Consider the following 25,261-nt stretch of genomic DNA (forward strand, 5'->3'; position numbering starts at 1 on the left):
GTATGCCATTGGCTTGTCATACAATAGTTGGCTTGTTCGAATAAAGGTATCAGAAAACCCCATTTTAGTCATCACCTTATATAAATAGGGCCAAACCAGGGAGTCAAAGGCTTTCTCTATATCGAGCATTAGCAGGAGTAGAGGTGATTTGGACTTATTTGCCTGATGTATAATGTTTAAATTTTTTCGGATATTGTCCGGGAACTGTCGTGTGGGGATAAAGCCTACCTGCTCTGAGTGTATGAGGGCTTGTAGGCAGAGATTGACCCTACCCACCAGGATGGATGTGAAGATCTTTAGGTCTATATTTAATAGGGATATTGGTCAGTAGTTTTTCATTTGTAGGGAATCTTTTATCGGTTTTGGTATGATCGTTATGTGGGCAAGTAAAAATTCTGGGGGAATGCTCTTGCCATCGATGATATCATTGCAGAGATTTGTTATATGTGGAGTTAGTACATGCGTACATTTTTTATAATAGGCGGCTGTTAAATCTGTCTGGACCAGGTGCGTTGTGGGATTTTAATTTATTAATCGCCTCCTTGACCTCTTCTGTAGTGACGTGGGCCTGCAGGTTTGTCGAAAAGGTCGTGGTAAAAGCCGGAATGGTCACTGTATCTAAGAAATTATCCACTATATTCGTTGGCGCTAGTTGTGGCTGGGTATATAATGTTTGGTAGAATTTGTGGAATAATTGATAGACTATCAGGATGGGAAGTTTGGCCTCCCTGCGCGTCATTGATGGTAAAAACAGTTAATTTTTTCCTGGGTTCGGAGTTTTTAGCTAGGAGTTGTCCATTTTGTTGGATAGTTTGTAATATGTGGCCTGGGTCCATTTCAACGCCCGTTCAGTGGTGTTGGTTAGTAGGGCCTGTAGCTGGAATTTGACCTCTATTCTTTTAGTGACATTGAGGGTTGGGTGGGACTGGTTTGCCATTTCTAATTTTAAGAGGGTGTCCTCTAGGTTTCTCGGTGCAGCCATCATGTCTTTTTTTTTTTTTTATGCTATTCTGATCAGGGTACCCGTGATGTATTTTTTATGTGCTAGCCAGAGGTTGCCATTAGAGGCCCCTGGTGTTTGATTAGTGGCAAAATAGGACTCCAAATCTCTCTTTACCTGGGTCCACACCTCCTGATTTGTAAGCAAAGATTCATTCATTCTCCATCTATATACCCTGGAGGTTTGAAAGTCCAGTTTAAATGTTAAAATGCAGTCATGATCTGACCAGGCAGCCTGTATGTGTCTAGATTATAACATTGAAGACAGGTTCTCAGAGTTGGTTAATAGATAATCAATTCTGGAGTATGCATGGTGTACCCTCGAGAAAAAGGTATATCCTCGTGTGCCGCCATTTGATTCCCTCCATGTATCTGCTAGTGTGTTTTCTCAGAATGGCGTTAAGCGCTCTTCTGTCAGCTTTTGAAATGTCAGCTCTCCTCAAAGATGTACTATCCAGTGATAGGTTCATATCTCCTCCCCAAATCAGCATATCATAGGTGAGGCTGAGAAGGAACCTGGAGATGTCCCTCAAAGCAGTGATCTGTAGTGTGGGGGGTGCGTAGCAGCTAAATCAAATATACCGCTTTGGTGTGCATCGTTCCCCAGAGTATCACAAACCACCCCTCCCCGTCAGCGTATGAGCCCGAAATCTGGAGCGGAAGAGAGTTGCGGATGCAGATCATGACCCCTCTATTTTTCTTGTTGGCTGAAATAAAAAAAATCCGTTATAGTGAGGGTGGAGAAACTTAGGTTGTGAAGAGTTTGAAAAATGCGTCTCTTGTAATAAAAATAGTATGTCGGGTTTATAGCGTGCATAGTCTACATATGCTTTTCTCCTTTTTTGTGGGCTATTGAATCCCTTAACATTGTGTGATAGTACTCTAAACGCCATGGTCAAAAGTGCAGTACTCCATATAAGCTAAGAACACAAATAATGACGGCATTCTGCCTCTACCAATAGCACCAGTATTAGGGGATTTAATTGCGGCACATCTCACGGGTGAATCAGAAAGAAAAGAAGAGGAAGAAAAAATAATAAAAAGAAAGACATCTTAAAGAGCATAACATAATACACAAACATTGTCATGTAATTGTGGTAGATAGATTACAAGTTTGACCACAATGGTAACTACCAAGGGCAGGCAACACACGGTGGCCCCAGACAGGTGGACCATCTATTTGACCTAAAAGGCAGCTAGGTACAGAATTAAGTTAACCAAACATTAACATTTTGCTAGCTCAGAGTCTAAGGGGGGGCAGCCCCATCTCCCTGATTGCGGTTTCTTCTGACCTGTTGCCATTCCCGGATCGGTCCCCTTCGTTGCGGCAGTGGTGCGTACGGAACTTCGGCTATTTCCGCCCTTTTTAGTGCCTCCAGGAATCGTAATCACAAAATTGGAGCCGTTGTGGTTAAACAGCAGGGCAAAAGGGAACCCCCATTTATATTTCACATTAGCCCTAGTGAGTGCCATGGTTATGCCTCTGAGTTTGCGACGTCTCATCAGGGTGGCTGGGCTGATATCAGCATATAGGGACACAGACTCTGGGACTTCTGGTAAAGAAGGGGTGTTTCTAGCAGCATTCAGGATAGGGTCCCTAGCGTCTTCCTGCCTCAATTTGAGTATAATGTCTCTGGGGTTGCCTTCCAGTGACGGGCGATTTAAGGCCCTGTGAATCCTCATAATGTCAAGCTGCATGGGGCAGGAGGACACTGAAGAGGTTAATGGCTGTTGCTTTAAGATTGGTACAAGACTCTGGCATACCTCTTATTCTGATGTTGCCTCCTCTTAAATCGGTTTTCCAGATCTTCACATTTTAATTCCAGGAACTCCAGCCTGCTGTCATGCTCCTGTATGCAGCTCCTGTCTTCCTCCATGGCCTCAGACACATTGTCTACTCTCTGCTCCAGGGCTGCAGCCCTGTGGGCAATCTCCTGGAGATGAGCAGTGAACGCAGCTAAAGCTGCAGCCAGCTCTGCTTTGAACATGTCTTTAATTGCATGCAGCAGCTCCTCTGAAGCTAGGAGTCGTGCTGCTGGCGCTGCAGGGGTGCTGGTTTCCTCTTCCCCACTTGCTCCTGCAGCCGCGCTGGAAGGAGAGGAGGTAACCGACGCCATTTTGGGAGGCCCAGATCCTTGCTGCGCTCCCAGAGGTCAGGAATTGTCCTGGTTTGCGGCATCTGCGCGGCTCCTTTCTTTCCCCTGGGCATCTCTGGGAGTCCAGCTTCCTAGAACACCGAAGCTAAACTCCGGTGCGGTGCTAAATGAGGCCGCTGCAGTGTCTGGGGAGCGGAGCTCACAGGGATGCGACAGTCCTCATCAAGCGCCGCGCATGCACCATACATTTTCTTTTAAACCACAAAAATGTGAGACTTTAATTCTTTAATTTTCACAAGGGTATCAGGAGATGCACTGTACAATTTATTGTACTCAGATACCCCATATCTAGTATAAACTACTTTTAGAGGCACAGCACTAAGTGTAGACGGGAAGGAGCGCCATATTTGAGGTCAGGTTTAGTTGGAACAGTTTGCAGGTGCTGTGTCATATTGGCAGAGTACCTGAGTTGTCAGAACAGCAAAAATCTCCCACAAGTGACCCCATTTTACAAACTCTCTGCCCAGCGATTGGCTGTCAGTATTCTGCCCTGCACAGACCTCTAGGACAGCACAATATGGGCACATATAATGTAGTAATATGCCCATCCTTGTGCTAATCGTATAGTAATGCCCCCAACCTGTAATGTGCTCCATCTTTGCACCCATGCTATAGTACTGTGCCCCATCCTTGTGCCTATCCTGCTCATCCTATAATAATGGCCCCTTTCCTGCTCCTACTCAGTCATGTAGTAGTGTCCTCTATTCTGCCATAATTCACACATGCAAAAGCAAAAAAAAAAAAAAAAAAAACACCAAAAGACAAATCCTTCTCACCTGTCCTCGTTCCCTCTGTGTCCTGCTTCTGACAGCGCTTTATATTAGAGGACAGATTTCTGGGCGCTGTGCAGAATGAGTTCTCTATGCAGCTTCTCCAGTGATATCAGCTGCTGCCTCTGGTTGGCCGGCGGCTGATCATTGCATTAGCTGTATACAGAGCTACCATCTGAGCAGTGCCGGGGAAATCTGTCCTCTGATATAAAGCGCTGTCAGCTGCAACCCCCTTGATGAACGCTGCTGGTGCAGGGGCCACAGCTGACAGAGGACAGATTCCCGGGCGCTGCTCAGACGCGAGCTCTGTATGCAGCTCTCCAGCTTCTTGAGGATGCATCAGCTGCTGCCTCTGATATGTGGGAGGGTGTGGGGAAGGAGCAAGGACTCCACACAGTACCCGCCCAGCAGGGCGGCAACATGCAGTGGCTGTTTTGCATGTCAACATAGTCCTGCCCCTGTTGACATGGAAGCAGCAAAATCACATGACCGCTCTGAGCTGGGGGAAGGGGGCCGACAGCAGGGCAGGTAGGTAGTTACTATCCACTTACCTGCCCCAATGTAGCCCCATAGTGAAATTACAAAAAAAAAAAAAAAAAGCCTAATAACCCCTTTAACTGTGGTTTAGGCGCACATTATGGTGCTCAGAAGGGAGGGAGCATAGAGCACAGATTTAGCTGGACTATTTTTTTTTTTTGAGATGGCAAACCATAGCGTTTTTCCCCAGTGCCTTTTTTGCTACCAGTGACATGGAAGCCCACTTTTATTTCTTTTAACAAATGACGGACCTGAGTGGAGACTTGTGTTTTTCTGAGTTTATTTGAATGCTTTTGTACAGAACATTTTGGATCAGTCCATATTTATCCTGAGCACTTAAATCAGGGTTTCCACCTACATCTCTGAAATACGGGATTCAGGTAACACCCCCACAGATCCATTCACTATAATCAGGCAGTAGAGAGTTACTCCAGAGACTGTTTGGCCTATGTTCATCAGTATACACATTTTCAAAAAGGTGAACAAAACTTAAGTGACCACACTTTTGTGGAAACCTAAAGATGCGTAAAAAGATTGACACTGCTGTACCACAGGCCAGACGTGAGATCAAAGTGACTCCCTCTGTTTCATTACAGTGATTTTGCCTTTGAGAATTGTGATAATTGTAATTATAATTGATAATTGTAATTTTTTTTCAGATTTACAAAATCTCCAGTGTAAGCACTTTGCATAGAGCACAGGACAAATATGAGCCGTGCTGCAGCACGGAGCTTTACACTGGTCTGTGATGTAACGTCTCATACTGGAGGGGTGAGGAGCAGTCACTACTCTTATTTTATTGATTCTCAAGTTATCTTTTAGATCACTTGAAAATAAAATAAGAGTAGTGGCTGCTCCTCACCCCTCCCGTATGATACTAGAACTGCAGTGCCCAGCTCAGCTTCATAGTGTATGAGACGAGGGACAGAACTAAATTCTCTCCCTAGAGTACTGCCTTAAACATTGTGTCTTTCAAAAATAAAAATCAGCAAGGTGAAGGAAGGGGAATGGGTAAGATTTTTTTTAATCTTTATAACGTTATTAGCCATTTTCAGCAATTGTAAGTTAATGAGATCCAAGCTGTTCATTTTTCATCAACCTTCTGTCACAAATTTGACCTAATTTTCAAGGGCAACAAGTAAAAGTTTGGAAGCAGCACAACCATAAATCTACTGCAAACTGCAACAAGCAAACATGTATCTGGAAATAAAGATCACATACTACGCAGGTTGTCCAGGTAAGCAATAATGACCATTTTATTTAAACTTCTAGTAGACAAGATCTACTAGATTTGGAATAAAAAGTACTCTTGGGAAGTACTACAGCTTAACTGTGAATATAAAAGAAAAACAAAAATAGTACAAAAAGTAACATCATAAAAAAAGGGAAAAGAAAAGTCTGCGAGTGAGTAAACCTTGGATATTGAAAACTAATCCAATTTGAACGCTCAGCAAAAAAAGTGTTTGTTCAGGCCATCAGGCACTAGGAGAGGTGCAATGTTTGAGGATTATTTTCCATGTCTCTTAGAAAACAATACTTTCCCCTATATATTAGCAGTCAAAGCCAAGATCTGACACAGCAGTAGTGTTATGATACAGGAAACAGGGCATCTTCAACATCGCAAGTCCCCTCCAGCAGACAGTGAAGCGCAATAGCTGGGAGATTATGAAAAAAAAATGTAGGATACCAAGGCTGGTGCTGCAAAGAGGAAGAACACACACTCCATTCATTTAGCTGAGAGGTATGCAGCAGACTGCATAAAAGAAATTAAAAAATAAAATAAAAAAAGTGATGTGCAGTACATACACAATGGATGTTTAAAAAAAAAAAATAATTAAAAAGCCATCAAAAGCAGTGCTCACATTTTAATATATTGTCCTAGTGAACCTCCTCAAACTGTTAAGGCAAAAGAAAAATTCATCTAGTCCACCCTAACTATTCTTTATTTCTCCTGGCAGGAAGAAGGGAAAGAATCGGTTCATATAAGAACACTGTACAAACAGTAAGGAGCATCTCCTAACATCCCGATGGCAGTCCGGCCTACTCACAAATAAGTAGTGTCAAGAGTTTTTCATGTAAAGCTACTGGGAAAATGGAACCAAATGACATTTTTCACTTTAATATTCCCCCTAAATCTAGAACGCTGCCAGAACGTTTGTCCCAGCTAATACTTTACACTGCATGGTTTTCTGTTACAACACTAGACTGTGAACTCAATCCAAATTACAACAGGGAGGTGGAGGGGGGAGTTAGCTGCTGAGATTTAGCCACATAGTAGGGACCCTCTTCTCCTTGCATGTTAAGAATTGGTCACCAACATCAAGTATTAAGAGGCTCCCAAAGAGACTAAAAAGGGAAGGGGGAAGAAAAAAAAAAAAAATAAAAAAAAAAAAAAAAATTGTATAACAGTTTTTTTTGCCAGTATGCGTCTAACATCCTTCAAGTACATGCACGGCTCCATATCATCCAGAAGTGTCCAGTTCCGATTAGGAGACAGAGGAGATGGGATTATGGGGGGAGCCCATTTGAGTAAGTACTTTATCCAGCCACTGAAGTGGGCCATGCAAGTGAATCTCAATCCAGCAGGGGGTGCTAGTTACATCCTGGCGATGATACTCTGCACCCCAGCCCTGAAAAAGCAAAACCAAAAATAGATTAAAATTAATTCATTAGTGGTTGATGTTGGCACATAGAATGCTGCAGAGTTAAAAAGGGAACCTGTCAGGTGCAATATGCACCCAGACACACGAGCAGTTCTGGTGTATATTGCTAATCCCTGGCCAACAGTCCCAGCATATACAAGATCTTTATAAAAAGTATTTCTAAAGAGCCTTTGATATGCTAACGAGCACAGGGACTAGTCACAAGGGCGTTCATTCCGCCCTCTTAGGCTATGTGCGCACGTTGCGTACTAGCCCTGCAGAAATTTCTGCAGCGATCTTAAGAGCACACGTGCGCTTCAAATCGCTGCAGAAAATGTCCGTAGAGTAAAAAAAAAAAAAAAGCCGATTCCATGCGCTCTGCCTGCAGCTCCTGCCATAGACAGAGCAGGAGCTGCCGGCAAAGCGCAGGAAAGAAGTGACATGTCACTTCTTAGAACGCAGCGCTTCGGGCAGCAGCCGAAGCGCTGCGCTCTAAGACGCCACGTGCGCACGGCCCCTGCACAATCTCCATAGACTGTGCAGGGGACGCAGGACGCATGCAGTTACGCTGCGCTACAAAGCGCAGCGGAACTGCATGTATTTACGCAACGTGCGCACATAGCCTTAGCATGACCCTGTAGACATGCTAACATGCTATTCAATGCCCATTGCCCAGCATCATCAGCGGTCACGCGCGTACCTGTGTCCACTGTCACCGCTTCAGAACGCCGGGTTTAGGGTAGTGCGCATGATCAGAACTCCCAGCTATGCTCCAAAGACCTCTCTGAAGCCGGGACCTGTGCATACGGCTTTATAAAGCACATGACTAAAAGTGAATGACTTCTGATCATGCGCAGTGACCCTAAACCCAGCGTTCTGAAGTGGTGATAACGGACACCGGTACAAGTGTCGACTCTGGGCAATGGGCATTGAATAGCATTGGTAGCACGCCCCTCTGGGTGGACTAATCGGGGGGAAATAATGCCCTTGTGACTAGTCCCTGCGCTTATTAGCATATCAAAACACACTAAAGATCTCTTCATCTATGCTACTATATACTGGGAGAGTTAGGCAGGGATTAGAAATATGCACCAAGAACTGCTCATGGTCCTGGGTGCATATTGCACATGTTCCCTTTAAAAGAAGCAAGCCCAATACTTCAGAAGGCAATATACATTAGGCGTACAGTGTGATATATCTCTATCTCTATATATATATAATCTCCAAATCAGCTGCATGCCGCCACACCACAGGCAGCATGGATCAGCCAGAGTGCATAAGATTGCAGTTGGGTAGGCTTTATTCTGAAATGTCAGTTTCAAAGTAAATCATTTTTTAAAGCTGGCCTAGAGTCTGGTAGGGCCCCCCGGCCTGCTCCTTCCTGCCCACCTCCATTTGATTGACAGGTCTCGCCTATGCACATACATGGAGATAGATCTGCCAGTCACCTGGAGTAGGGTGGAGAGAAGCTGGCGGGGGGGGGGGGGGGGGTCCACATGGGATTAGTCACATCTCTTGCTATAGTCTTCGGCCGGCTGACGCACCGGACCATAAGACGCACCTGGTTTTAGGAGGAGGAGGAGAGTAAAATTTTAAGCAAAAAAAAAAAAAATGGTCATGACAGTTATGGGGCGAGGATCTGCCGCTGACACTGTTATGGGGGTAATGTCCCCAAATTCTCTACTAAGGTACCCCATTCCTGGTAATTATCTTCCTGCCTTTTATACAAGTATGGTGATCATATACATGTCCTCCATCCTGCTATATGGCCCGCATCCTGTGGAACACACACAAAAAACCCCCCAAACGTTTATACTCCCCTTTCCTAACTCCAGCACTTTCACTCATCTCCCAGTCTGTGCCAGCAGCAGCGTCGCTGACCTGTGTGGAGCCGGTCACCGTTCCGTGCAGCATCGCGATGACCTCCTGTCTGCCGGCCCACTGATGTGTGTGGAGAGCGGTGCGTACAGTGATGACGTCATCACTGTGCTCACCGCATTCTACACGCATTAACGGGCAGGCAGGCAGGCAGGAGGACATTGAGATGCTGCAGGGAACGGTGACGGGTAAGTATACCATACTTATTCACTGTGCCCTGCGCTGATGATGCGCGGGGGTGGGGGTGGGGGCAGTGAATATTGCCACACATGATCACTCCAGGCTGTAGTTGTAATGGGTGATCACGCATGCATCCCCTGCCCACCAAGCACCAGCTTTAGCGCTGAGAGATGATGGGCGGGAAGATGCATGCATATGAAATGAGCGGGCCCACGTAGTCTCGGCAGGCGCTGCTACAGTGACCAACTCCACCGTAGCACCCTCATTCCCCACAGTCAAGCCCTACATTCAGACCATAAGACGCACCCCCCACTTTCCCCCCCAAGATTTGAGGGGAGAAAAAATTATATATTATATATTATATATATATGTCTTAGTCTGAAAAATACGGTAACTAGCTGCAGCCGTGCAGTCAGTGTCTGGTTCATGCTTCCCCAAGTTCAGTCAACATAAATCAAATATGCTCGTCCGCATGTATTCCTGATCTCTGACATGTGATGCTTTTTTTTTCTTAATTCTGAGCATTCAAAACCTTTCAGGCACCAGTCACCATTCTACTGTTATCCTGAGGGAGTTGGGTGTTCGCTTTAAAACACGTAGAATAAAGCGCAGATAATTTTAACACTTTGATCCTGGATTCTCCCTTATTACTTAGGAAGCACAATGACTTCCATTTGCTGCCTTTGTTTCCTGATTTTACATATGCTGTCTCACAACATTCCTTTATGGCAAATCCGCAGGATATGCCATGGATCTGATTGTGCCCATCCTGCACTGGCAGTAAAGGTGGTCGCACCTGCGCTGACTCGCTCATTTACTGTATATGAAGCACCCAGGGGAGTGAAATGTGTTACATTTACAGCCCTTAATTGGTCTAGTGAGGGGTTAAAAACAGTGCGCATTACAGACACAAAGTGCACCAATAACCAGGATTTTCCTATATAACCTAAAGCCAGTGCTATACTGGCACTATCAGGATGAGTCCATACATACTTTTAGCGGTCAACTCTGATGCATAGGTTTTGAAACTCAAGCAAGTAAAGTTTGTAAAATGAGCAGCTTTTTGAGTGACAGCAGCTGCCGATCAGCTGATAGATGGGGTGGGTATTCATAGTGATTCCCACCACCCTGCCTGTCAATCCTCCCCCTGTTATTTATGCTAATTCTATTATAGAATCAATTTACTTTGTGACAAGAAGGGGTGGGGCCTCAGCTAACATAGCTGATACCAGGAAGCAACATTTTTATGTTGGCTGAGGCCCGCTCCTTCTAGTCACATGGGTATGACATCAGCACAGGTCCTTCTAGTCACAAAGTAAACTAATTCTATAATAGAAATAGCATAAATAACAGGAAAGGGGATAACTATGGACACCCACCCCAGCTATCAGATGCTGCAGCTGCTGATTTTACAAAGTTTACTTTGTGTTTCAAAACCTATACATCCTAGCTGACAACCAAAGGTATGAATAGAATCCGAATGCTATTGCCAGTATAGCACTGGCTTTAGGTTATATAGGAAAATATTGGTGATTGGTGCGCTTTAATGATGAAGTTCTGTACTCATTACAGAACCATGGGAGTATACACTACAGTGTCTTGGAAAGTTTATCTAGACAGAATTTAGTGGTACAGTACCTTAACAAAACTCATCCGGATAGTGCACATCTTTGTTAGTTCATAGACTGTCTCAAAACCATGGTTCACAGACTGAGCCAAAAGCTGAGCAAACTCCTGGTTGTTGAATATCTTCAGGCTGCAGCCGCTTGGTATTTTACAGACTGTGGTTGGGTGAAAGCCATGGTGATAGTTACAATTCCGGCTCTGGACAAAAATACTGCTGTCACTTAGACACTCAGCGTATACTTCACCTCCAACGTAATACAAGTGAACACCTAGAAAACAAGCACAAAACTCATGTGTTCCATGTAATACATATGTATCATATACATTTGTTTCCCCCACTATCAAAAAAAACAAACACAAACCCCCCCCCCCCCCCCACAGTATTCTCTTCAATAAAGTGTATGAGGGAAATGCAATGTTTTTCCAATATATAACTATTAAAAAGTACTAATAAAGGTCCAAGGGAGCCCTGTTTAAATCATCATTTGGCACCACTACTGACGGATTGGACATACCTTTCCCAATATGTCTCCTGGTGTTCTCAATAGTGGAGTTGCGGTTAACATTTGACAAAAGCCCAAGACAAAATCTGTTCCTGTTGTTTGAAGGATCGGTGAAGCCATCCACCAGCACACTTGTGGAGGAGGCATGAAACGCCTCTCCGACGCGATTGTTCAGCTCATAGTAGACAATAGAACACCAGTGTTTTGGCTCCTCGTAAGCAACAGCTTGAACATCTGCAATACAGACATCACCTAATTATATGGCATGGGCACAAACCACATCCGCACAGACTGTGTACAGAACCACTTGTGCAATATATTGAGGTGTTAAGGCACAACAGACTGACCTGTACTGCAAGGATACACATTACTTTATAAAAACACGGAGCATAGCTGGATCTGCTGCAAAAAAACTAGAGCGGACTTTGTTTTCTGCCATTTAAAAGTTATGAATTCAGCATAGCTTTTATGGATGCATTAACAACCAAATCCAACCAATAGTGTGAATAGAGGCCAAAAATGGATTGAGTGACACATTCAGACCCACTATATTAAAAGGATCACTGGACATTCAATACTTGCGTACTGTCACCTACTCAACAAACTGGCATTATATACAGGCCAAGGTTGCCAATTGCAAAACAAAAAGTTCTGCCATCGTAGAATAAAGTGAAGTTATCAGCAAAACAACAGCTGGTAGCACAGCAGCCATTCCAGTCCTGGAGGACACATTACCTATTTCTCAATTATGTGGCTCCGCTGAACATCCCACGGCAGACATAATTAATATGTGCCCGATTATAAAGAAAGGGATACTTAACTTTCACACATCAAGATACCAGTAACCATCAAGGCTACAGCTTTCTCAACGTTCGTAAGAAACCCTGCCAGCTGGCAATTCTTCTGGGATGAATCATCCCTCTCGCAGAGATTTCTCACACAACTTCCTTACGTTTGCTGTAAGTCATGCAGAGCAGGTGCGATGTGTCTGTTCCCAGCAAAGGCCAACAATGGAAATCACCCAACTCCACTGACAGGATGCAGCTTGTTAAATGGAGCCTCTGCAGACCAACAAATGTCTGGCAGTGTGGGCCGTCCAAGAGCTGGCCAAACACTTCTAGAAGGGCACTCAATAGAACCAATTGGGGGTCCAGATTCCCCAAAGCTAGAACCAACAAGTTTGTGTCAACCATCAAACCAGAGGCCTAAAAACGTAGGTCATCTGAATACAGTAGTCTTCATTCAATCCATTTATTCTACTGATAATTAAGAAGGGGGGGGGGGAATTCTTGAACAACCCCTTCCTAAAAGGGGTGGTCTGAAATCCACAGTAATTTTCTTTTAAATTCCTTTTTAATGCCATAATCTAAAACTATTTTTTTTAATTTTTTTTAACTGCTTCATGACATTGCTTTTGTTTCAATAAATTGGGAGCATATTATGGCCAACAGTAGAAGTGCCTGTACCAGTCCCCCACATCTTCCCCCAAAACTGTCAACGTCTCAACTTGTCATGTGACCTTGAGCATCAATTACAGCTTCACAACAAAAAGTCTGGTGCTGGTCACAAGTGGAGTTATTGTGTGCGGAGGCATGGCATCCCACTCTTGAACGGGCAGTCCTCAGGTCATTGAGGTCCTGAGGTACAGAGTTACGAGCCTCTACAAGACATAAAAGCTGATCCCATAGGTTTTCTATGGGATTCAGGTCTGGAGAAAGTGAAGGCCACTATTTTAGATACCCCAGTCTCTAGCAGCTGTTCCCTAATGATGTGACCTCAACGAGCATTGTCGTCCATGAAGATAAAATTAGGCCTATGTTGTTCATGCAGAGGCACAATGACTGGATTATGATATTCAAGTAGAAGGGGTTTGTCACCATTTTGGTACCATTCACAAAGTCTATGCCACTTCTGTATCAACTACACACCTGCCCACACTAACATGACCACCACTAAATGCTCATCTGGTGACAACAGTGGCTGATGCAAAGCGTTCTCCTTGACATCTCTAACATCATTGATGGCAATCAATTCTGCTCAGAGTGATTGGACTCATTAGTGCACAGCACTCAGGCTTACTGGTCAAACATCCAGCGTAGTCTTGCATGGGTGAGAGCAACATCTGTGCCTACAGGTCATCTAGCATGCAGACCACATCCATGTAAATGGTGTTGAATGGTCTGATGTGACACTTGTGTGCTTCTCACTTGCCTTAAACATGTCTAAAGTTGTGTGGCATTCATCATCTGGTTCTGAAAGGCATGGATCACAATGACTCAGTCATCAGTGTGGGATGTGGCCACTGTCCACTTCTATGCCTTTTTGTGACTCTTCCAGTCTCTGTATCTGTTGCCACCTGATACTAAGCTCAGTGGCCTCTTTAACCTGGTCGAAGCCTTCAAAATGGTGAGGTACTGTTGATCAAATGTTAGGCGTTATCTTGGTCTCACGAGGTCAAAAATGGGAACAGCATGATGAGGGGGGACAGCTTATATACCAATTCTAAATGAACCACGAAATTTATTGGGCGATTCATGGATCAAATACCTATTGTGAATTTCACCATTACGCCCCTTGTTAGAGAGCAGCAAGTTGTGAAGAAAAAAAAAAATAGTACGAAAAAAGAAAACTGAACAAGTTGGACATGAGCAATCAAAAGTTTAGAAGGTCACATTAAGTTCACCTTAGAGCGCACTTTAGGATCGTCCTGGAATTTCACCTGAAAGCCAAATATCTAACTTTTTGTGATTAGTGTACAGTCCTGGCCAAAAGTTTTGAGAATGCTACAAATATTAATTTTTACAAAGTCTACTTCTTAAGTTTTTCTAATGGCAGTTTGCATATATTCCAGAATGTCATAAAGAGTGATCAGCTTAACAGCAATTACTTGCAAAGTCAATATTGGCTAAGAAAATGAACTTTAACCCCCAAAACACATTTCAACATCATTGCATCCTGCCTTAAATGGAGCAGCTAACATTGTTTTAGTGATTGTTCCATTAACACAGGTGTGGGTGTTGATGAGGACAGGGCTGGCGATCAATCAGTTCTGATTAAGAAAGAATGACACCACTGGACACTTTAAAAAGGAGGCTGGTGCTTGGTATCATTGTTTCTCTTCAGTTAACCATGGTTATCTCTAAAGAAACACGTGCAGCCATCATTGCTCTGCACAAAAATGGCCTAACAGGGAAGAGTATCGCAGCTACAAAGATTGCACCTCAGTCAACAATCTATCGCATCATCAAGAACTTCAAGGAGAGAGCTTACATTGTTGCCAAAAAGGCTCCTGGGCGCCCAAGAAGGACCAGCAAACGCCAGGACCGTATCTTAAAACTGTTTCAGCTGCGGGATCGGACTACCAGTAGTGCCGCGCTAGCTCAGCAATGGCAGCAGGCTGGTGTGAGTGCTTCTGCACGCACTGTGAGGCGGAGACTCTTTGAGCAAGGCCTGGTTTCAAGGAGGGCAGCAAAGAAGCCACTTCTCTCCAGAAAAAACATCAGGGACCGACTGATATTCTGCAAAAGGTACAGGGAGTGGACTGCTGAGGACTGGGGTAAAGTCATTTTCTCAGATGAATCCCCTTTGATTGTTTGGCACATCTGGAAACCAGCTTATTAGGAAAAAAGAAGAGGTGAGCGCTACCACCAGTCTTGTCTCATGCCAACTGTTAAGCAACCCCACACATGAATCGTTTGAGGATGCTTCTCAGCCAAGGGAATCGGCTCACTCACAGTCTTGCCTAAAAACACAGCCATGAATAAAGAATGGTACCAGAATGTCCTCCAAGAGCAACTTCTCCCAACTGTCCAAGAGCAGTTTGGCGCCCAACAATGCCTTTTCCAGCATGATGGAACACCTTGCCCTAAAGCAAAGGTGATCACTAAATGGCTCATGGGACAAAACAGAGATTTTGGGTCCATGGCCTGGAAACTCCCCCAGATCTTAATCCCATTGAGAACTTGTGGGCAATCATCAAGAGACGGGTGGACAAACAAAAAAACCCACAAGCATTGCTTATGCAAGAATGGACAGCTATCAGTCAGGATTTGGTCCAGAAGTTGACTGAGAGCATGCCAGGGAGAATTGCAGAGGTCCTGAAGAAGAAGGGTCAACACTGCAAATATTGACTTGCTGCATTAACTCATTCTAACTGTCAATATAACCTTTTGGTACTCATAATATGATTGCAATTATATTTCTGTATGTGATGTAAACATCAGACAAACACAATTAAAAACCAGAGGGCAACAGATCATGTGAAAATATAATTTTGGTGTCACTCTCAAAACTTTTGGCCAGGACTGTGGATCAGAGAATAGTTTAGATTGTGGCACCAAATAGCTCAGGATTTAGGAGGAAAGTTACTTTGGATTTTTTTTTTATTTTACACGGGGCTTTTTTCAAATTAAAGACTGCATCTACTCACCTCCCAGACATATGTGAGACAATGATGTAGATGCTGCAGCCTAAAAATCTATGGTTGCTGAAAATTTCATTTAAGGGAAATGTGGGCTCTTGTCCAAGTAGTGGCCATCCTCTTTAAAACCTTCACACACATAGAATTTTTTCTTCATTCCTTTACATTTGTGGGGTGTAACTTGATTTGGCGGAGTGTGTGGGGGGGGGGGGGGGGGAATTTGCAGTAAAATCCTTTTGACACAATCTGAAACTAATCAATGTGGATCTGGAAAAGTAGGACAGGGTTATATACCAGGATGGTAAACCTATTGCACCGAGGTAATCCTGGCACAGCGTACCTCAGTAGTGCTTTCGCTATCCAGTGATGCCTCTTTAAAAGACTACAATTAACATGAAGTGCTACGATGAGCAAGAATACAAATAATATTGTTGCTTACATGGCACTTATGACTATATTTGCTGTCTTTGCTAAAGAATGAGCTGTGCATTTGTGCGAACGGTTTCAATACTCGTCCTAACAATATGGCCTTACATCTATAAAGGATATATAGTTTATCGCTTCACTATTAGGGATAATGTTTACTGTGCCCTTCTCTACAGTTCCATGTGAACAGGAACAAAACTCATGAGACACAGGGTGTTGAGCCACATGTGGAGGGTAAAAGGGAAGTAGAGCGAGTTCCCACGGGAAGTTCCTAAAACTGGAGAAAAAAAAAAAACAAAACACCAGAGCAAAACTGAAAATAGTGAAGCTTTCTCGGGTTCCACTTTCTGTACGAGGAGATTTTTTTTTTTTGCTTTTCCGCATGTACGTTACTTTTGGAATATTGTAGGGTACTTCCAAAAGTGTGTCTTCACAAAGTGTGTGTGTGTGTGTGTGTGTGTGTGTGTGTGTGTGTGTGTGTGTGTGTAGCTATTCCTAGAGGTTGGGTTGAAGTTTACCCTTGTTTTTCCCCGCTTCAGAATACTGCAGTGGAAGTCACTGGAAAAACTGCATGTCTGAATCCAGCCTCTATCTACAGTGACAGGCTGCCACATATGCACAACTGATTGTCAGTCACCAACCAAAAATGTGCGCACTAAAAGAATGCAGAAGACAAACATCTATGGCTGCTTTCACACTTGCGTTGTTTTGCATCAGTCACAATCTGTCGCCGTGAGGAAATACGGTATCCCGGATAATATTTTGCAGAATTCAGTTTTCCCCCATAGACTTATGGACGACGGATTGCGACTTATGGCCTTGCGTTGCATCCGCCGCATGACGGATCAGTTGTGAAACGACTGATCGTCGGGTGGCAGGAACGCAACATGTAGCGTTTTTTGAACGTCGGTATTTTTTTTTTTTTTTCACTGCACATGCTCAGTTCATGTTTAATAACTGAACACCATGTTACTCTCGGCAGCCGAACGATCAGCTGATCTCCCGGCTGCCGGCTTTTGAGAGCGATCAGCTGACAAAAGCCTGCCACCGGTAAACCAGATTAAAAAAAAACAAAAAAAAAAAAAACACCCGGATCATTTTGCAGCATCAGTGACATCAGTTATGCCACTATCAGCAACGCATCCGTTGCATCACTCACACAACTGATTGTGACGGATGCAAAAAAACAACGCAAATGTGAAAATAGCTTAAGTTGGCATAGCCATGAGAATGTCCAGTAGCTCATCATTTTGTGGTATTTTGGACTGAGCCGCTGCCCTTACACCACATACTAGCTGGCCATTCCACTTTTAGAGATTTTATTTTTTTGCTACGCGTCAGCCTGAAATGCGTAGCACATGACTAGCTTTTCACAACTGCAGCTTTTCAACTAGCACGCTTCCCATTCCTTTATGGGAACAGAAGGGACAATGCGAGTTTTTGAGCTATTTTTTTCCTTGGCTGTTATGTAAACAAGGAAATGGTTGATATGGCAATTACAGCAACGACTGTACAGCTCGCGGAGCATTTTATCAACATATCTAGTGTTTTCCTGTTTAAACAATACTTGCCCAATGACAAGCTGCTGAGACTTCTAGGCCAATACAACGGCTGCTGTCCAGGATTTGCGAGTAGGCACACTTTTTAAAGACAGTAAAACTATCACAGCTCAGTGGTCGGCTTACCTGCTCGATTTATTTCTTGAGAGATGGGAGGCACCATCATGTTTGTGTCCATCGGCTGAGAGTTCTCCTGAGTCATCTGATCTTCAGGAGGCATGTAAGCCGGAGGAGGGGTGTCCGCTGAAAATAAAGAGGCGCAACCATAACACATTTTATTATGCCTTCTTGTGCACTAAACAGACCAGTCGTAAATGGTAAAACATTGCAGGCCACTTAACACCTTCACAACCAGGGACATACCGGTAGGCTGGGGGCGCGTCTGACTGCAACCAATCACAGAAGCCAGGATGGCCGGTGGGCGGGGAAAGCAGTGCATATGAGCAATAATGAGCGGCCCAGGAAGTGAAGGAGAGGCCACGGGGAGCAGTGTACAGCTGCAATGGAGCCTAGACAAGTATGAAGCACTTGCTTCAATTTTTTTTTTTTAAAACCTCCCCAGTGCCGGATCCAGATCAAACACCTGGGTACATTTGAAACTGCGCGGATCCAGACTTTTACAGTCCGGGTCTGCCCATCACTAGTATAGACATAAAAATAAAACCATAAAGTCACGTGTGGTTAATACTTAGTGGTTTATGGTTGTGAGACCCATAATTATCTGGCAAACAACTGCTATCCTCAAAATTCGCTTTTGTCAGTTTTTCGTTTTCCTTCATTTACCCTTTGCCTAGCACTAGAAAGACATTTTCCACAAAGCAATCAACTTTGTGCCTTTGTAGATTATCCTCTGCCCTCATTGCTGGATGGAGTCTCCTTAGAGTGTGCACTGGAGTTAATCCCAAGACTGACAGTGGGGCCTAGATGCCACCCAAGGCCTGCCACAAGCACTACACAGAGAGCTTCTTGCTACTGAGACCTATTTTACTCAAAAATTACCTTTCCACCAAAACATAAATCCCTTTGTGATAAGTAAGAAAATCCCCAAAATATGTAACATTTCCAAATCCAAAGACACACAACAGGTGGAATTTAGAGGCCATGAATGCACATACCTGGGATCTGGAAAGGGCTTCCAGGATCAGAGCTTGCCGGAGAATGAGGGTAAGTACTGCTGCTGCCAGGAGAGTTTGGGTAGCTGCTGTTGGGTGAATGTGGAAACGGGTGGCTGTTTTGCTGTTGGAAAGAATCTGGAAACGTGGCATTGTGTGGCATGTGTGGCTCAGTGGGCTCCATCGTGCGAAACTGAGCCAGGAGACTGTGTTGTGGATTGTACTCGCTGTGTCTTGGAACAAGCACCGGAGGAAGGACTAAGGGAAAGCACAAAAGTATAATGTTAGGGTGTTTAGGGTTTTGGAGCTGATGAGAAAACTGACAAACACACAAAACGCCGTTTCGGTTGTGTGGCCAAAGATCGCTGTATGCCAGTGCTATACTGAAGCACAGAGGGGATGGGCAGTGCACTGCAACCCACGAGAGGTCACCACCAGAAAGCCACATGAAATCCATCTGGATTAGACTGCTGCGATACCTTAGGGTGAAACAGCCCCTATCCCTTACTCACACAATGCTTCAATAGCAGAGGCACTCAGATCTTTGATCACAACAAAATTGGGGTGCCAAACGTAGACAAGTAGCCCCAGGGGTTGTCAAGGTTTATCACAAGTCCCCCCAGACTGGTGAATCTCCACATCGAGTGAAGAGCACACAGAGCTCTCCGCGGCCAAGACAGAGGTCATGTGACTGCAAGTACGGTATGTGCTATGCACACTCCTGGTCACATTCTGCGTAGATGTGTGCGGCCTTGCGCAAGTCACTTGCACTCATTGTCTAGTCGTAATGGTAATATGCATATTGCATACTCAGTCATATATGACCGATCAGTCTCACCGCCGGCACCAGAGAATCCCAACAAGACATTTTCGTGATAAACCTGGACAACCCCATTAAACGTACACAGGCTGGTTTCCATTTCTTTGTGAATTAGATGCATCTTAATGGGTTTCCCTTCTGAATGAAAACACTGACCATTTTATGGCTGTCAAGGAGGCAAATTAAAACCAGACTGGCCAGTTTCACAGACCAAAACAATAAAAACCCAAAACAAAGTCATTTCCATAAGATCAGGAGCGTAAAAAAATAAAAATATATATTATATTATATAATATATATATTAAGAGATTTACTTATGCTCCCCAAGCTCTGCAGATTTCCCAATGTAGACTGAGTAGCAGTGAAGGTACAGCGCTCGATCCAGAGGGGGCAATTAAAGCTTAGTTTAATACATACACTCAACTTGCCATTGTGGGTGGGGTAAAAATAAAAAAAAAAAAAAAAACAAAACATATCTATATATAATTATCTATCATCAGTGGTCTGCACTGGACTTTGGGTCACCTCAACACTGAGGCCTGTAATTGGCTGAAGAGATCTGAGGACTGAGCGTCATTGGACGTTTATGGACAATATAGGGGGTTTCCACATTACTGCTAGCACAAAAGCTCAGGAAGAAAGACATTGCTTCCCCCAAAAGAAATCCAGCCAAATCTACAGGTATGTGTATACTCTGCACAATTACATAATTTCTCCTGTGTGTTTTCTCTCATTAGCCCTTTTGAAAATAAAAACCTTGGGGCTAAAGAAACATGGGGAAAAGAAAATCTAATTTTCACAGCCTGATGTTCTAAAACGATGAAGAACTAGTGAGTTCAAGATGGTGTTTACCACCTATCAAATGTATGCATAGGTGCAGTCTCCAAAATGGGGTCACTTGTGTGGAGAGGGCCTGCTGTTTTGGCAATCACAATTTATTCTTCAAAAGTAATGCAAAGGATGAGGGAGGGGGGGAGGGAAGGGGTCGACTTTAGACACTTGAAAAGGAAGGTGTGCGCAACAGTTTCTAACCACACATGCAGTATTGCAATAACTCGAGGATTTGAAATAAAAAAAAAATAAATTGCATTTAAAGTGTTGTTCCCATCTCCCAGATCCTGATCAAAAGCTTCCAATTAGAAGTGTAGTAAAGTTCTACTGTTATAGCGATGTCTTACCTCATGTGCAGGGCATTGCAGCTAAGGCATCCATGGTTACGACTATACATCTAGTGAGTTAGTTGATTATAACCATGAATACCCAAGTTACAATGCCCTGCACATGAGGCAAGAGACATGGCTATATCAGAACTATACTACATTGCTAATTGCAGGCATTTGCTAATATTACACCCACTACATATTGGTATAGGACCTTTGAGCTGAGAATAACCCTTTAATTGCTTTGAAGCATCTGCTTTTTTTCAATACCTCTAGTGGCGCAGTTATTAAAACTGGGTCTCGTTTGCAGGCTTTTTGCATGGTCATATTTTGTTAGCAGGAAAATAAGAATTTATAGCTCTCAAGAGTGTTTATAACACCCAAAGTGTTTATTGCTATCATTTTAAAGGACAATTGATGAGGTTACCCTTTTAAAAAGGCACTACCACGTCATTTTAAGTCCCATCATGGATGTGACCCCAGATCTTTGAGGGTTCGGGGGATTGATGTTATCCATGGAGGTATTGGAGGTGGGAACTTAACGCCTTGCCCAATGTGAAATGAAGTGGATAGTGACTCCTGACACCTTGGCTCCTAGGGGCCTCAATGAGGCCCTCAGTTTTATCTCTTTTTTTTTTTTTGATTGTTCATGTGTCTTTATTTCACCTCTATTTTCCCTCCTTTTCTGGTGATGTTTAGACTTTAAATATTTATTGCGATTTGTATGGTTATAGACCGGGAAAGCGATTCATCTGACCCGTCATTGGAGATCTTTCATCATTACCATCATCCGGCATATTTATTCAGCTGTCATTTATGTCTAGCAGGTATATTTATGATCATATTGTATTTGATATATATTTTATTGAGAGGTGTTATTATTTGACCTAGGTATATAGGTTTTAATGTAACAGGCAATGGCCATTATTTAAAATGCATTGATTCAATGCTGGCTTTTGATTGTTATGTATTGTATTGCTATGTATTAATGTACTTGGGGGTATTACACCTTTAAGATTGATTTTGTATGTGATTTGACAAAAAAAAAAAAAATGTTTTGTTTCTATATTGGCATTATATTTATGTATACTTTCTTCTGTAACACTATATAGTGGGATATTTTGATTATAATGTATTATTGCCTCACTTCAAATGCTGCTTATTTGTGATCTCCTTTATGTAATCTTATTCTATCACAAGCCCTGACCGCTGTGCGCATGCGCCGTGTACTCTGGTGTCTCAGTCCCCGATGTCTCTAGTGCGGCCTGACTCACAGGAGCCATGGTAACCATCTGCTCCCGTGCCTGCGCTCAGCCGTGCTGACTACCGGGGGCGAAGCGGCTGTTTTGTAGGGACAGAGTCCATGTATGCATGCGCCGGTACAAGCGGTCATGTGATCCACTGACATCCATATTAAAAAGGTCTTTCTGACCACCAGGTCCTTGACTTCCTTTCCCTTGATAAAGCTACAGACATTTCCTTTGCGAAACAAACATTGGGTTCCCCCTCCCACCTGCGCCACCTTGTCAGCTGTAAGAACTGTAGGCCTTCTGTTGGGAATTAGATGGTCTTTCATATTGATTATGTATAATTTACCCCATCCTCCTGTTAATTCCCCTTCTCTTGATACTCATTACATTTCCTGAGATGACCCAATAACATTGCATTTGACGGTGCAGCTGACTGGGGCTCAGTGTTTTTCACTTTCTTTTCCCTCCCCCCTCTCCATTCCCTCTTTTTCATCAATTGCCACCGTATGTTACTGTTTTAATCAGTCTGTATTTATCACATAAAATGTTTTTGCCCCAGAGGTTATTATTGATTGGGTGCTTTTTTTGGAGCCTATTGTTTATTGTTTGTGGATTCATAATTGTATGTCCAATTTTTTTGTACTAAAATTTGTCGTCTATTTTTGAATAACGTGCATTTTTCTCCTTTTTTCCTCTGGTCCAACATTTTAAAGGTAACATTTTTTGAATTGCTGGCACCAGCCCTTGATGTTACTGCTGGAGCTCAGCTATCAGTTAAGCCAAGCGTCTGCAGGGATCCTGCCAGGCTCAGCTCCTGAGCGAGCGAGCACCTCGAAGTACCTATAAGTCCATCTGCAGGGATCTTTGATGCAATCAATTCAGGTTCCATCCTTAAAATGGAATCTGGCAGCAGGTTTTTGGTATGTAATCTGAGGACAGCATTATGTAGGGGGTTAAAAAGGTAAACAAACAAAAAAACGCAACTATGCCCTCTGATCAGGCATTGTGCAATTGTTTACTTAAACTTATGGTTTTATTACCGTGTGATTAACATTACAGAAGTAGAAACTCACATGCATGATAGTCCAACACACCCCCTGCTGTGATTGACACCACACAGTCAATGCACATCTCTGTGGAGACCCCATTGTCGGTGAGGCAGCTCCCTGCGCTCAGATTACTGGGTGCAGTTTTAAGCAATGATGTATGTGATACACCACTTGATTCAGAATCTCCTTGCCTACATCATGTTGCTTGTCAGATCAAGTAACAAATCCCTGCTGATGCAGATTCCCTTTAATAATCTATGCTAAAATGTGAACTTTGAATGGCTAAATGAGACTGAAGGGAGGTCTTTTTCAGTCCTCAACCTCAAAACTCAAGGAGACCTTCAATTTGGAGGTTCACTGTGATATAGCATTTGCCTCCATGCAAGCAGCTCCATGAACGTTCCTCACTTCTGCCACTTAACGGAAAACACTACTGTAAGGCTATGTGCCCACGCTGCGGATTTACCGCGGATTTTCTGAAAATCTGCAGCAGCAGCACTTCCAAGCCATTTCAATGGCATTTTGGAAATGCTGTGTCCATGCTACGGATTTTTCCGCTGCGGATTTGCCGCGGATTTTGATGCGGAAAAATCTGCAGGTACATTCTACCGTGGACACATAGCCTAAGGCTACTTTCACACATCAGTTTTTTGCATTAAGGCACAATCCTTTTTCCTGATCCATAGGATCCGGCAAAAAAAAAAAAATATGTAAAATCGTATCCACCGGATCCGGTTTTTAACGGATCCGTTATGCTGGATGCGTACAAAACCGGATCCGGTGGATACGGTTTGCATCCGTTTTTGCATCCGGTTTGTCCTTTTTTTGAAGGATCAGCTTTAATTAATTTGGTGCATGCGCAGTTTACAAAAACGGATCCGGTAGTCGCATCCATTTTTTGCCGCATTGCGCCGGATCCGGCGTCCATAGGCTTTCATTGTAAAACACGCCGTATTGTGCCGGATCCGGCGCGATGCGGTTTTTTTGCCGGACAAAAAAACGTTGCAAGACACGTTGCCTCCGGCCGCCGCTTTGATAAATTTTGCCGCATCCGGAAAAAAACGGATGCAACGCAAAGCCATCAGGTACAATCCGGTTACAATGCAAGTCTATGGGGATAAACCGGATGCGGTACCGGATCCGATTTACCCGTTTTTTTCCGGATTGTACCTGATGGCAAAAACCTGATGTGTGAAAGTAGCCTAAGGCTGCTTTCACACCAGTTTTTTGGAATCGGGCACGATCCGGCGAAAAAACTGATCAGTTGCATCAGTTTTTCCCATCAGTTCCTTCAGTTTGACAGATCTGTTGTGATACTGAGCATGCTCAGTTCAAAGAACCGGATCTATCGGCAGTATCAGGTTTTTTTTGCCGCATTACGCCAGATCCGGGGTTACATTATAAAACACTGTACGGCGTCGGATCCGGCGCAATACGGTTTTTCGCTGGAGACAAAAACGTTCCCCTCAGCGTGCCATCTGGCCATCGGACATGCAAGGCCATCCGGCACCAATAGAAGTCTATGGGGGGGGGGGGGGGTCATGTGACCGGAGCATGTGACCAGGGAGTTGCAGCGCAGCCACTTTACTGTGTAGACTGTACGGGAGCGCGCCGGATCAGGCAAACGGGAGAAAACCCGGATGTGTGTTTAGCCTTAGTGTTACACTGCCATCCTCCTTTATAAAAATGGAGACAGGGCCTGCATGGTCCAGAAAACACATGTAAATATTGCCAAACAGTTACACTGCCAGGATCCAGGAGGCCATCATTCATTGACCTCCATCTCTTGGCTGCCCCCAGAGATTTGCACACCACTGCATTAATGGTCTCAAGCTATGCCATCTAAAATAAAGTTCTGCAACACTTCATTAATGTACAAACACAACTCAAGGGTATATGTGTATAATAGAAGTCTCCTAACATACACAGCTGAAATCCCACCCCTTACACTAGGCCCCTAACAGCTTTTGGAGACATATTGTGTGTAGTGCTTCCCTGAAAATGTTTATACGATGGCTAGATGTGTAAGTTGGAGAAATTCTTAGAAATGACCAAATCGTGCAAGAGTTTGTAAAACTAGGGCTACACCTATACATAGTATATGAGAAGATAATATTGCCCTTCCTGTCTGCATACAGAAGGTGGATACAGATACCACAGTGGCAACTACCCCC

The 25,261-nt window shown here is 43.8% G+C and overlaps 1 protein-coding gene across 2 annotated transcripts in view; it reads right to left on the reverse strand.

The window, feature by feature from the left end:
- Positions 1-5,691: 5,691 nt before the first annotated feature.
- SMAD1 (SMAD family member 1) overlaps positions 5,692-25,261 on the reverse strand; it is a 64,941-nt gene continuing 45,371 nt past the window's right edge. For both annotated transcript variants that reach the window (XM_075348069.1, XM_075348076.1), the window contains exons 3-7: positions 18,812-19,066; positions 17,823-17,939; positions 11,304-11,525; positions 10,801-11,057; positions 5,692-7,092 (exon numbers count right to left, since the gene is read on the reverse strand). In XM_075348069.1, coding sequence (XP_075204184.1) covers positions 6,949-7,092; positions 10,801-11,057; positions 11,304-11,525; positions 17,823-17,939; positions 18,812-19,066 — 995 coding nt within the window. In that variant the 3' untranslated portion in view covers positions 5,692-6,948. The remainder of the gene's footprint in view (positions 7,093-10,800; positions 11,058-11,303; positions 11,526-17,822; positions 17,940-18,811; positions 19,067-25,261) is intronic.

The sequence above is a fragment of the Anomaloglossus baeobatrachus genome, chromosome 1 (assembly GCF_048569485.1).
Source record: "Anomaloglossus baeobatrachus isolate aAnoBae1 chromosome 1, aAnoBae1.hap1, whole genome shotgun sequence".
In the NCBI taxonomy this organism is placed as follows: domain Eukaryota; kingdom Metazoa; phylum Chordata; class Amphibia; order Anura; family Aromobatidae; genus Anomaloglossus; species Anomaloglossus baeobatrachus.